General features: G+C 39.3%; 1 protein-coding gene across 1 annotated transcript in view; it reads left to right on the top strand.

Moving 5' to 3' along the window:
• The first annotated feature begins 2,819 nt into the window (after nt 1-2,819).
• Nucleotides 2,820-14,917, top strand: part of LOC149832114 (receptor-like protein 4) — a 38,155-nt gene continuing 26,057 nt past the window's right edge. The window contains exons 1-4 of the mRNA XM_090012357.1: nt 2,820-2,997; nt 3,305-4,345; nt 4,561-4,708; nt 5,841-5,912. Of these exons, the coding sequence (XP_089868483.1) occupies nt 2,922-2,997; nt 3,305-4,345; nt 4,561-4,708; nt 5,841-5,912 (1,337 nt within the window). The 5' untranslated portion in view covers nt 2,820-2,921. The remainder of the gene's footprint in view (nt 2,998-3,304; nt 4,346-4,560; nt 4,709-5,840; nt 5,913-14,917) is intronic.

Genomic DNA, 14,917 nt, shown 5'->3' with positions numbered 1-14,917 from the left:
ATATATATATATATATATATGTGTGTGTGTGTGTGTGTGTGTGTGTGATTTTTTTGCTTCCTCCTAACCCTTCATATGATGTTGACAGTACTAATTTCTAATATTTTAGGCCATATTTGGTCAATCTGACCTCACATATGTGCTCAACATGATTTATTTACTAGGAATCAGCCATTGGATAGTGTTTTTCATGAAAAATACTATTTTATGAGTTTTAAAATTTATAAAAAAAAATTGGCCATCAAATTTTTAAGCCTTTTAAAAACCTGATTACATATCATAATTAGATAATCCAAAGGCATGCATATTTCCACTAAACAGACCATGTAGATCACATCTATAAAGTTAATTCTAGACAAAAGAATTAAAAACTAGAAAATTAGGAGTGTCTGCACCATCATACTCCTACCGTTAGGAAGAACCAATAACTCTCTCTCTTTATATATTGAAGGCACCAAATTATATGGAACTATTGAGCTGAAAATCCTAGGTTCAAGCTTTATGAACTCAATCAGACCACATAGATGTGTTTAATAGGGTTGGTTTGTTAAGGATCAAGCCTTAGATCCTGTTATTTTGATCTAAAAATATGTTTTTTTAGTTAAATTTTAATGCATTGTGGACCATTAATTTTTGAAGCCCTTAAAAACATGCTTATGTATCGCAATCACATAATTCAAAACTCATTTCCCACGTATATCATATATATCCTTTGGATTTAGTCTACAAAACAAACCTAACCTATGAATTCATGTTCAATAGTTTCATATAATTTAATGCCTTCAATAGCACCAAATATTAACTCATATATAGAGAGAGGGAGAATACTTACACCTTTTCACGCAAGAAAAGGTAGCCAGTTTTTTCAAAGCACCTTCGGACTAGAGAACGAGGCCAGAGATCAAAATTAGGGTGGCCACAGATGTGTATGTGTATCCACTAAAATATGTTATATGAAAATATGCCAATAGTGGGCTATGATGGTTTGGTCAGCATCAGTGGATCGTTAATAGCCACTCATCAATTGTGGCAGAGAGAGAGAGAGAGGGAGAGAGAGTTTCCGGTCTTTTGATGCTTACGTATCCACGCGTCAAGTTCAGCAACTTTACGTCCTCATGAAACAATCATCACATGAAAGAATGAGTTCTTTCCCTTGGTCAACATTTACGTTTTTTTTTTTTCAGAAATTAGTCAGCATCTACAGTATCAATGAATGTAAGGTTACTTTTGTCAAAGGCATCCCATCAAGCATTTCTTAATTGTCCCTACCACGTCCCCAGAAAGCAAACCAAATTTATTTCTTGCATAATTCTTTGTCCCCTCTGATCTGATTCACTGTTCTATTACATTTTTTTGAGCAACTGTCTGCTATTACATTTATACACATCTTGCTGACTGCGTAAAATGATTGCAAAGTCTTCATTCTTTCAACGCAATGTGAAATTATTAGACTTCCATGATTGGTATCTTGCTAGAAGTTTGGCCCTTCTCTCTTTATAAATTGCATTATCAATCTTTTAAAGTCAAGTACAAACCCTTCATCACAGACCGCACATTGATAGGCCTCCGGTTGATAAAACCCTTGAGATCTCCTCTGTCTATCAGGGAGTAGACTTAGCTTGGATTTTATGACGAGGAATGCCCATCCATGACATGCATCTTGTTAACTTGGTGATTTTCACAGGTGACCCTACCAGATGAATGGAGCCCCTGCGGGTTATTTGCATTAGGCATCTTGAGATTCTTCGTGTCAAGATGAAGAAAGTTCAGTGTAAACTGGTTAGACCTGAGTTCTAGTGCAACAGGAGTGTCTTAGCCAGGTCGTGGTCCCGGACCAACTTGGCATTAGCTTGTCTGGTTAAGCTTATTGGACCCCTATTACATGAATCTGGGTTGTGTCATGTGGGATCCAAGATGGGCCACCATCGGATTCGTTGGGAATTAAATATGATATAAGGCCAAAAAAGCAACGAGGATGTTGACAAATTTGCAAATTATTGTATCTGTTGCACCATATGGACCAAGAGAGGTGGTTGAGCAGGGGATGGTTATTTGGGTGGTCCACTACCTTTTGCTGAGGGGCAGGCCCATCTTTGTGATGGTGGGTGTTGGATAGATTCATAGTAAAGTTTTCGCCAGCAGATGCGACGTCTAAAAGGCCAAAAATCAGGTTAATGGTTCACAGGCAATCCGCTTCCAAACGTGCCCCTCAGCAAAGGGTAGTGGACCATCAACCTCTTGTGGAGAAAAGCTATGAACCCTTTTTGCCATTTTTCATCCTGCAGGTAGATTTTACTGAAATCTCTCTCTCCAGCTACCCTAAATTCAATAGTAGCTTGTAGTAGGTACCAAGTGGGTCTGGGTGAGCTGGTCAAGTTTCTAAGTGGGTATTCCAGCCTACATCAATGAGAGCCAGCCCAGCCACCACGGCATCTGGTCAGCATCTTTTTCTGTATCTTTATATATACACAGAGAACATATTTATATGTATATAGAGAGAGATAGAGGGGACGCTGACCATTTCATTTTCATAGTTTTTTTTTAGAGAATTCATTTTCACAGGTTTTCAAAAATATTTGGGGAGTCCCAGAATGTTAAGATTTGTTACTAGAAAGAGACTCATTTCCTTAATATTATACTTTTTAGAGAAGTCAGAGAGAGAGAGAAGACGAATTGATTTATGTCAACATATTACTGAATAATTACCGTTAAATCTCTCTCTCTCTCTCTCTCTCTCTCTCTCTCTCTCTCTCTCTCCTAACATAAAAAGAATCCCCCTCTCATCCCTGTAATCTCGCGTCTTTTATCTGCACCGTCTCTCTCTCTCTCTCGTGCAATCATTTTCTTTCTCTCTCTACAGTGTCCGAGCCCGCATTGCGTGCTAGAGGCGACACGACCACCACTAGCCACACACTATCACCATGACTTCCCCTCTCCTCTGGTTGCTCTCCCTCCTGCTTCTCCACCCTCTGCTTTCCCATTCTGTTCCTCCCTTCGGTAAGTAACCCCTCCCCCCTTCTCTCTCTCCATTTCTTAATCGTTGCTACTTTATTTGTCCTCTGAACATCTTCGTTCGGCTCTGAATGGAACTATAATTGCTTTAATCTTCTCCTGTCTATGATTTCATGATCTGGGTCTTGCTTCTTTGTGGTATATCTCCATGTAGACTTGATTTTTTCTCGGTTCTAGCCTGATCATGAACTTTTATTTGCTGAAACTGATTTTGGGTGTCACTAAATTCCATGATTAGAGAAAGTTTGGTGTATGGTTCTTAGTATTGTTGGTATTTCTTGAACACGTGCAGATTTTTCATTGCTAATCGACTGTGGTGGGCAAAACAATTTCACTAGCCAACTCAACCAATCATGGATAGCCGACCGGTTCTACACTGGAGGGAGTCCAGGATTGGTCACAAATCCACAGAATTTCAACCAACCTCAAGAAAGGACCCTCCGGTTCTTCCCCGTTTCATTCGGAAAGAAGAACTGCTACAATGTCAATGTTCCGAATGGTCGTTACTTCATTAGGACGTTCACTGTGTATGACAATTACGATAGCCAGCTACACACGCCGAACTTCGATGTTTCTGTGGAGGGTACTCTTGTTTTTAGTTGGAGATCGCCATGGCAAGTGGAAGTGAGCAAGCATGGGGCATATTCAGATCTTTTCTCGTTTATAAATGATGGGCAGGCAACCATTTGCTTCTATAGTATCGCCACGGATTCTCCGGTGATCGCGTCTTTAGAAATCGTACAAGTCGATCCGCTTGCCTATGATTCTTCATCCATCGGGCGGGATCTCATCTTGGTAAACTACGGGCGTTTAACTTGTGGATCTAACTCCTTTGGACCAGGATTTAGCAAGGATACAGATTACTTTGGTAGAGCTTGGCTATCTGATAAAAGCTTCCGTTTGAATTCGGATGCTAGAATGATTTCGACTACAAAGACAATACATGGTGCCGATCAGGCGCACGACTATTTTCCAGAGCGGTTGTATCAGACTGCAATAATAGTGGATTCAGGCAAAAGTCTTGAATATACACTGACTGTGGATGCTAGATTGGATTACTTGCTATGGTTCCATTTTGCGGAGATAGATCCTGTTGTAACTAAAGCAACCCAGCGTGTGTTTGATATCTTTGTAAATGGGAACAAGGTTACCAGGATAGATATATTTGAGCAAGTCGGTAGTTTTACTGCTCTCAGATGGTACTACACTGTGAAGCATCTGAACAGTACAGATCTGAGCGTAAAACTTGTGCCAGTGATTGGTCCACCCTTGATATGCGGACTCGAGAACTATGCTATGGTTCCCCTTGACTTTCGAACTGTTCCTAACCAAGGTTTGTTGTGTTTCTTTCGGACTCCTCTCTTTGTTGATCTTTGTAGTTGTTTTTTCATGCAGAGAGATTTCAAATGTTTAGCATCCAAGAACGAGCAATTTGGAAATTTGTTTTTTGGAAGCTATAGCATACTTACTACATTTGTGAATTAACCGAACACCTTTCAAGTTTGGCCTTCTCTTTGGTCTAAGCAAAGAAGTGTATCAAATTTGCAGTGCTTGCAATGAAAGCATTGAAGGAGTCACTGCATATTCCTGACAGAATGGGCTGGAATGGTGATCCATGTGCTCCTTCCACTTGGGATGCTTGGGAAGGAGTAACCTGTCATAATGACGGAAAGAATGGCCTTGTCATTACCCAGTTGTAAGAGCATTTTTCGGCCATATTAGAGAAACTTTCTTGAATCTGTAGATCAAAGATTCTATCTTGAAGCTTTTTTTCAACTTCTTTATGCCTTTAACACTGTGATTTGCTTATTTACTTGCATTTTCCTTTGAATGTATAGGAACTTATGTTTTGAGAATGTCTGTCCATCCATTTATCTTGTCATACAAAATCTTTTAGGGATGATCAAATAATATTTGTCTTATGAACCAAAAGGGAATAGGAAAAGCAGAATAACATGAACTATTGGAAATGCATTTCACAACCATTGTCATTGATGGGAGCTCCCACATTCAGTAAATAGCATCAACATCATTGCTTTTTCTGTCTTCAAAGTTTAAAAAATTTTCGTCAATGCCTTTGTAAGTTTTCTTAGGGACTGTAGATTCGATTATCGTGATTTTATTCTGCCAGAAACTCATATCCCAACTTCCTCAGAGAGAAGACAAACTATTTATCTGTTGACCCATTTAAGGTGGATGCTCTTATCTAGTCAAACGGTCGCTTAATCTCATGAAAAAAATAAATTAGTAGGCCCTTTATCAATATATCAATTGCATCTTGATCAGTTACAAATTGCATCCACCCTAGATACCTCTTTGCATGAGGATCAGTAGAGCAGTAAATTATTGTACAACATGTTATCTGCAGGAAATGTTCCATGCCAGAGTTACAGAAATTTAATTAAATTAATAATGCCTAGATCTTGTTATGTGAAAGATGGGGTTGAGTGAAAGCTGTTGTACTGCAAATTCCATACATGTTTTATGGCTTATTTTACCCATATTGTGAGTCATAGTTTATAGGTTTAATCTTTCTGTTTTGACTCTTTTCTTAGTGTTTACTCTTTTGATTTGTAGAATTTGATTATCTGCAACTGTTGTTCACCAATTTGCCTACTTGCTATTGTCTTGCCAATGTTCTCTGTAATTATAAGTAATGAACGCCTTTCAAGTTATCCAATCATTGATACTTAAATATATCTTAAGAAGTTCAAATTTTCATCAAAACGACTTATATCAGATTTTGTGCTCATAATCTCAATTACTGTATATCATTGAATCAAATTTTGTTGTAACACAGTATAACATTATTTTTCTTGTCTCACTAGGGATCTTGGAAGTCAAGGCTTGAAAGGATATATCAGTGACAAGATAAATCTTCTAACAAACTTGTTGAGCCTGTAAGTATTATCTGTTTAATGTTGCAATATTCTCTAGCTGTGCCTACTGTTAGAAATCCACCCGTATCTTCATTGAGAGAGAGAGAGAGAGAGGCGAAGGCAAGAAGGGGTCTGCGGCTGTCACGATTTCTGTGTGAAATCGTGACCTAAAACAATGCATTTATAACTTTACTTTACATGATATGGATCCGGGTCTGGTGTATCCAGACCCGATTAAAGGTAAGCGTATACTCTGTACACAATCTTTACAATCTTTACATGGATCGGGTCGACTCGGGTCGGATCCCGAGTCAGATCATTTTTCACCTTTTTCACCCCCCCGTCAAGTCGATCATGGTTTTGGACCATGAACAACTTGCCTTTAAGCATCCAAAAACAATCCTTGGTTAACCCTTTGGTAAATATGTTTGTAACTTGCCTTTCAGTACTGATGAATTCAGGCTTAATCTCTTTTTCTTCAACCTTCTGTCTCACAAAGTGTTGGTCAATCTCAATGTGCTTAGCACGACTGTGATGTACGGGATTGAATGACATGTTGATAGCACTTTGGTTGTCACATAGCAAGGTAGTGTGGGAGATCTTTTCTCCTACTTCAGTTAGTAGATGCTTGATCCATGTGACTTCAGCAGTAGCAACAGCCATGGATCTATATTTAGCCTCAGTGCTGGATCTAGCGATAGCCTTTTGTTTTCTGCTGCTCCAATAGACTAAATTTTTTTCAATGAAGGCACAATATCCTGATGTAGATCTTCGTTCGTCAGGATCTCCTGCCCAGTCTGCATCACAATATACAGTAAGTTCGTGCTCATCTTTGTCATATGACTGTGGTGAATATATCAATCCATCCCCAATAGTCCCTTTCAGATATCTAAGGATTCTCTTGACCGCTTCCATATGTCCAGTACGTGGCACATGCATAAATTGAAATACTTGATTGACTGAATAAACGATGTCAGGTCTAGTGAATATGAGGTACTGTAACATTCTTATTATGCTTCGATACCTGGTGGGGTCATTACACAAATCTCCATCATCAGCGCTAAGTTTCTGATGAAGCACACTCGGAGTTCCTAGAGGTTTGCAGTCTTTCATGTATGCCTTGCTGAGAACGTCTACGGTGTACTTATGTTGAGTGAGTGTCAAGCCATGAGCCTGGTTATCAACTTCTACGCCAAGAAAATAATGTAGAACTCCAAGATCTTTCATTTTGAACCTCTGACCTAGTAAGTCTTTGACTTCTTGAATGTGGGCTGCAGAGTTTCCTGTGATAATAATATCATCGACATAAATTAATAATAGAGTGGTCACAGTCTGACTTTTAAAAATAAATAATGAGTGGTCTAGCATGGAACGTGAAAATCCATGTTTTTGAATCTCTAGCGAGAAGCTATCAAACCAAGAGCGAGATGCTTGCTTCAGACCATAAATAGCTTTGTTTAGCCTGCACACATAGGTTTTACAATTTTGTTCTTGATATCCAGGAGGTTGCTCCATGTATACTTCCTCTTTCAAATCTTCATGCAAGAATGCATTTTTCACATCAAGCTGACTCAACTTCCATCCATGTTCAACAACCAAAATAATAATAATTCGAATTGTTCCCATTCTTACAACCGGACTAAAAGTCTCATCATAGTCTTGCCCTGCTTCTTGAGTGAATCCTTTTGCCACAAGCCTTGCCTTATATCGTTCAATGGTTTCATCTGGCTTGTACTTTATTTTATAGACTCATTTACATCCGACAACATTTTTGTCAGGTGGTCTGGGAACAACTTCCCAGGTTCCACATTCATGCAAGGCTTGCATTTCATCATTCATGGCTTCTACCCATTTGGTAGAAGTGGTTGCCTGATAGTACATAATGGGCTCATCTTCTTTATTGAGGGCAGTTAAAAAGATTTAAAGATCCAAGGAAAAGTTGTTATAGCTAACCCACCTGTCAATAGGATGTCGTATGCGGTTTGATTTTCTGACCTCAAGAGTATGAGAAGGAGTTGGATTGGTGACTGAAGCATGATCTGAATGACTTGATGCTATCGGTCTCTGTCTGGAATAGACAATGCCTTTGTATCTACCTGATACTTCCTCTGCATTCTGTGATCCCAACGTCCCAGTGTTCTCAAACATCTCTTCTTCTTCTTGCACGCAATCTGAGGAACACGCTTCATTGGGGCCAGCAAAAAGTGTCAGAAATATCAGAAATACCAACCTGCAAGGGTTAGAGATGAGGTAAAGAAAGAGAAGAGTAGTCGGCGGCAATAGGGTTTTCCCTTTTTACTTATTATTTATAAGTGATACAATACAGGGCATTGTTAAAATGTATCTCATATATATATATATAATATATATTCTGTATATTACAAAATACTCAGATAGGGGTAGTTTTATAATTTCACAATAGTTGTTTTAGAAAACAACTATTCTTTTAAATGTATTTTTTCTTTTTATTTTTCTCCTTTTATTTTGTGTATTTTTTAAATAACAAAAAGGGGCTCCAACATAGAGTCGTTGGAGCCCCCAACGGTCACAAATGTGACCGTTGGGGGCTCCCAACGACTCCATGGGAGCCCCCTTTTTGGCTCCCCTTTTGAGGCTTTTTGCCTCCTCCTCTCTCCTTTTCCTTTTGTATAAATAGGGGTGATCCCCTTGTATATTTTTTATCCTTGAGAGCTTCTCTCTCTTTTCAATAAGAGGCTTTGTATATTGTTGCCTTCTTAAAGGCTTGTGCTTGTGTAGTCCCTTCGTGGACTTGTGATATTGTCTCTTTTTCATTGTTGTATGTGCTTGTATGCACTCTTTATATTTCCGCAATATCTCATTACAAGCATAACTTTACACAGGTAATAAAAACTAATTACAATCATGCCACCGCTCACGCATCACGCGGTGGATCAGGTCAGATCCATGATCCAAACTAACAGCCTCCCTCAAGTTGAGTATGGTCTTTGATCATGCTCAACTTGTCTTTGAGTGCCCAAAATGATGAGTGGATAATCCCTTGGTAAAAATGTCAGCAACTTGCATATCTGACCTAACATATGCAGGTACAATTTCTTTTTCTTCCACCTTTTGTCTAACAAAGTGTTGATCGATTTCGATATGCTTCGTGCGACAATGAAGAATGGGATTAAAGGCAATATTAATAGCACTCTGATTATCACAAAGAAGCATAAAGGACGAGATCGATTCTTGTAATTCTTGCAGTAGGTGTCTCACCCACGTAACATTGGCTGTTCCTGCTGCCATTGCACGATACTCGGCTTCAGTACTAGATCGCGCCACTGCCTTTTGCTTTTTGCTACTCCATGTTACAACATTATTGCCGATAAGGATGCAATACCCTGAAACTGATCTGCGCTCATCAGGATCACCAGCCCAGTCCGCGTCTGTGTAGGTGAATAGTCGATGTCCTGACGTATAAGTTGTGTCTTTGTTATACATCAAACCATCTCCAATCGTACCCTTTAAATACCGAAGGATTCTATTTACTGCTTCCATATGTGCATCTGTAGGAGCATGCATAAACTGAGAGGCCTGATTGACAAAATATGCTATGTGAGGCCTAGTGAATGTTAAGTATTGTAACATCCCTACAACTCGACGATACAAAGTAGGATCATGATAAGTAGTGCCTTCTTTAGCACTTAACTTATGATTTAGAAGGCAAGGTGTACTAATTGGTTTACAATTCTCCATCCCTGTAGCGAGTAAAATATCAATAGTGTACTTATGTTGGCTCAATGTAATAGTCTCATGTCGACTATCAACTTCCACACCCAAAAAATATCGCAAGGGACCCAAGTCTTTCATCTTGAATTTAGCCATCAGCATAGACTTAACCCAAGATATGTGATCCTCATCACTCCTGGTAATAATGATATCATCAACATATATAAGCACCCAAACAATAGTTGAACCACTTTTGAAGATGAACAATGAATGGTCTAGAACACTTTTATTGAACCCATGATGCTGGATCTCTGTGGAAAAACTTTCAAACCAAGATCGAGAAGCTTGTTTCAATCCATAAAGAGAGCGTCGAAGTTTACATACCCAATTTGATGAATCATGCATGCTATATCCAGGTGGCTGCTCCATGTAAACTTCTTCCTTTAGTTCACCATGCAGAAAGGCATTTTTAACATCAAGTTGACTGAGTGACCATCCATGTTGTAACGCCAATGCAATGACAATCCTGACTGTGCCCAGTTTTACTATTGGGCTGAACGTTTCATCGTAGTCCTGCCCATATTGCTGTGTGAAGCCTCGTGCAACCAGACGAGCCTTATAGCGTTTAACACTGCCATCCTGTTTGTGCTTGATCTTGTACACCCATTTGGATCCTACAACATTCTTGTTATCTGGCCTTGGCACAATTTCCCATGTATTGCATTCATGCAATGCTTCCATTTCCTCATTCATCGCCTCTACCCAGGCACGGGAATGGACAACCTCATGAAAAGAGAAAGGTTCTGTTTCTTTGGAAACTCTGGTTAGAAATGTTTGAAAATCCAAAGAGAAATTGTTATAACTTACCCAGCGATCTATAAGATGTCTAACCCGATTGGAACGTCGTAGAGGAGTCTCATCATTGACTGGGTGAGTTCTACGAGAATAAACAAGACCAGAAAAACGTGAGGATGTTGTTGTAGGAGGAATGTCTTTCATATGTGGTTCCACATCGAAAGTATAGGGTTCATTGTTTGTCAATGAAGATGAATCCTCATAAGGCAACAAGTCATATAAAAGTGAGTCACTGAGCCAAGGATCATAACTGTCCTGTGTATCTGTGGAAGATGAACCCAGAGTGTCAAAATTTTCATCATAAAAAACAACATTTCTAGATACCCGAATTTTTCCCGTATGAGGATCATAACACCTGTATCCCTTATAGTCATTTGCATACCCAAGAAACTTGCACTGTACAACTCTGTCTTGAAACTTATTTCTCAATGAATGATCAATATGAACATAACATACACAACCAAAAGGATGTAGTTCTTCATATGATGGATGACAATTATAAAGAACAAAATACGGAGAATTGTCTTCAAGGATGGTCACGGGCAACCTGTTGATAACGTAAACAGCTGTATGGAAAGCCTCGGTCCAAAGGGAAAAATGAATGCCTAAGTATGCATCATGCTCAAGGCTGTTTCAACAATATGCCTGTGCTTTCTCTCAGCAACTCCATTTTGTTGAGGGGTATGAGGGCAAGAAATGTTACGTGTAATGCCATGCTCCTTCAAATATTCACTAAAATCATGGGATATGTATTCTCCCCCATCACACTGGAAATATACAACATTGGTATTGAATTGGTTTTGGACTAGTGCATGAAACTGTTTGAACAACTTAAAAACCTCATGTTTGTTTTTCATGAAGTAAATCCAACTAAAACGAGTGTAGGAGTCAAGAAATAGTACATAGTATCGAGATCCAGAAAGAGAGGCAGTGGGTGCAGGACCCCAAACATCTAAGCATATAATCTCGAAAGGCTTTGTTGCTCTTTTATTGATACTATGAAAAGGAAGTACATGACTTTTGCATAAGTGACAACTTGGACATTTTGACTCTAAACTGACTGCGGGTATTAAACCTTTAGCAGACAACTTATCAAGAAAAACTTGACTACAATGACCCAAACGAAGATGCCATAAGTCTGGCTTATTAAGTTTCAAGACTCTAGATGAAGAACTATGATCTGTAGATCGACTCAAAAATGTTGGAAAGGAAGAAGCTGAAGAAGCCACGGCTATGGAAGACGACGTCTTCAAAGGCACATGAGATTCTTCAAAGACGTACATGTTCCCTCGCCGTTCACCTTTAGCGAGCGTCTTCTTGGTGTGAAGGTCCTTAAGATAAACAAAAGAAGGAGTAAATTCAACGGAAGAATTTGTTTCATCAACTAATTTTGACACAGATAGGATATTCTTTTGAATAGCAGGTGTGAGTAAGACATTTGACAAGGGTAATTGAGATTCAGGCAAAGAAATGCAGATATTTCCAGTGTGAGAGATGGGGTGGTGAGATCCATCTCCTATGACTATAGTGCCATTTCCAGTGTAAGGAGTCAAGTGAGAAAATTTACCTGCATTAGAAGTAACGTGTGCTGCTGCCCCTGAATCAATATACCATATACCTTCCTCATTTTGGCGCAAGTTCATCTGATTGAAAGTAGTCATAAGGATATTTTGTACGTCCTGTGGAAGAACCGGTCCCTGAGGAGTACGGGCAAACTGATGAGTTGCCTTCTGCCCTGGCCTACTATATGGCCTCCCTGATTTGTTCCGGTTCTGAGGATTGTACCAGCAGTTTGCTTTAACATGTCCCCGCTTGTTGCATAGAAAACAAGTAGGAACACGTCCTCCTCGTGGTACACTGCTTGAACCAATACCTCCTCCACCTGGTGTAGGCAGTAATCCTCCTTTGTTCATAGGTGTTCCATTGGGACGAGGGGGAGTAAATAAAACTCCTGTTTGAATAGGGGTATGTGTCATCATCACAGGATGAGCATCATCTGACGCGTGTTCCTGATTTAAACTGACCTCATATTGCAAAAGCTTAGATTGAAGATCATCAAAACATGGAAGGACTAAGACAACCTGGAGTGTCGTGCAGAACATGCGATATTCAGGTCCAAGACTACCTAATACCTGTTGTACCATATCCTTATCTGATACAGGACTTCCAATGGCAGCTAACTGATCTGTAATCACTCTGACATCCCCCATGAACTCTGTAATGGATTTGTTTTCTTTTCGCATGGATTGGAATTTCCACTTGAGTTGCAAAGCCCGAGATTCGGAAACCTGAGAAAAATAATGAGCTAGTCCATTCCACAACTCGGCATCAGATTGGTCATCAGAAATAGTTTGTAAAACACAATCGAAAAGTGTGGAGGTTATGTAAGCAACTAATGTCTGATCCCGTTGTACCCATATGTCATAAGCCGGATTGGTGGTTCGGAGTTGACTCACCTTCCCATCTTCACCTGTTATTTCTTGCATGATATGTGTAGGTGGGGCGGGTGATCGCCCATCTAGATGCCCATAAAGACCATGACTGCGAATAAAAGGCACAATTTGACGTTTCCAAAGCAAATAGTTATCATGGGATAACTTGTGGGTCATGAGGTGAGTAAGAAAACTAGGGTTCAATTTGGAATCCATGGATTATATGAAGAATGAGAGGCCAAACTGTACTTAACAGTGTATTAAGGGAAAGAAAAACAACAATACTGTGTGCTGAAAATGATATCAGCACACACGTTGCACAAAAAAATAGTGACGTGCAAACCAGAAAATATTAAATGCCGACTGTACTTAACAGTGTATTGAGGAAAAAGAACAATGCTGTGTGCTGAAAAATAATCTCCACACACACGTTACTCAGAAAAAAAATAGCAATGTTGTGTGCTCAGAGAAATAGCAATGTTGTGTAACGTGTGAACCAGGAAAATATTGGAAAAGAAAAGGAATCGAAAGAGAAATAAGAATGCGCGAAACTGGAATGCGTGAAATCAGATTAAGAAAATCAGAGCGCAAAACTGGGATGCGTGAAATCAGATTAAGAAAAAGAGAAACTGGAGAAATCTGATTAAGGAAAAGAGACAGAGAAAAAAGAAGAAATAGAGCCTACGTCCTTTCACGTGCTGGTCCTTATAGGCCTTCCAGATGATCGATTTCCGCACCTGTGCTCTGATACCATGTCAGAAATATCAGAAATACCAACCTGCAAGGGTTAGATATGAGGTAAAGAAAGAGAAAAGAGAGAAGAGTAGTCGGCGGCAATAGGGTTTTCCCTTTTTACTTATTATTTATAAGTGATACAATACAGGGCATAACTTTACACAGGTAATAAAAACTAATTACAATCATGCCACCGCTCACGCATCACGAGGTAGATCGGGTCGGATCCATGATCCAAACTAACAAAAAGTTCTGAACTCAGCCAAAGATAGTAAACTTTAGTTGACATGTTCGTTGTGTCAGCTTCACGATCAAAATTTTGTTCATCAAAGACAACATTTCTTGAGGTTCTGATGCGTTTGTTGATGGGATCATAACACCTATATCCTTTATAGTCATCTGCATATCCCACAAACCTACATTTCTTGGCCTTGTCCTGAAACTTGTTTCTCAGGGACTGGTCAATATGCACATAACAAACACATCAAAAAACGCGCAGATTGTGCTAACTAGGATGAGCTCCAAAAAGACAGTGATAAGAAGACTTATTTTCCAGAACAACATAGGTAGTCTATTTATCACATGTACGACAGAGTGGAAAGCTTCTGTCCATAGGTTGATGGGAAGATTACTGTCATGAAGCATGCTCATGGCACTTTCAACGATATGCCTATATTTTCGTTCAACAATCCCATTTTGTTGGGGGGTGTGAGGGCAGGACACCCTTCTTCCTATTCCGTTATTTTGGAGAAAGAAAATAAAATCACGGGATGAGAATTCCCCACCTCCATCACATTGGAAAAATTAAATGGACTCAAAAAATTGATTTTTGACCAAGGAAAGAAAACTTTGAAACAAAGAGAAGACTTCTGACTTATTTTTTATGAAATATATCCAAGTGTATCGAGAATAGTTATCAACATAGATTAGATAGTATCTGCTCCCAGATCCAAAGGCAATCGGGGTGGGTCCCCATACATCAGAACAAATTATCTCAAAAGGTTTTGAAACTCTCTTATTAATGGAATGGAAAGGCAATACATGACTCTTGCATGAAAGACAACTAGAACACTTATGACTGCTCTCATTCCCATTGAAACTTTCTTTTGGAATGAGATTATTAGAGACAAGTTTTTCAATAAAATGACTCCCACAATGTCCTAATCGACTATGCCACAAAAACGGCTTATTATATTCAGAAATACTAAAAGCATTAGCATAAGAGGATGAACATGACTCTAATGAAGGCTTTGAATTCAGATGAACAGGGTGAACCACATGACATGGAGCTTCTTCAAAGACATACATATTGCC

Source organism: Nuphar pumila, chromosome 7 (assembly GCF_984573655.1).
Source record: "Nuphar pumila chromosome 7, dmNupPumi1.hap1.1, whole genome shotgun sequence".
Taxonomy (NCBI): Eukaryota; Viridiplantae; Streptophyta; class Magnoliopsida; order Nymphaeales; family Nymphaeaceae; genus Nuphar; species Nuphar pumila.
Note: the sequence above shows the minus strand (reverse complement) of the source record. Positions and strands in the feature narration are given on the sequence as shown.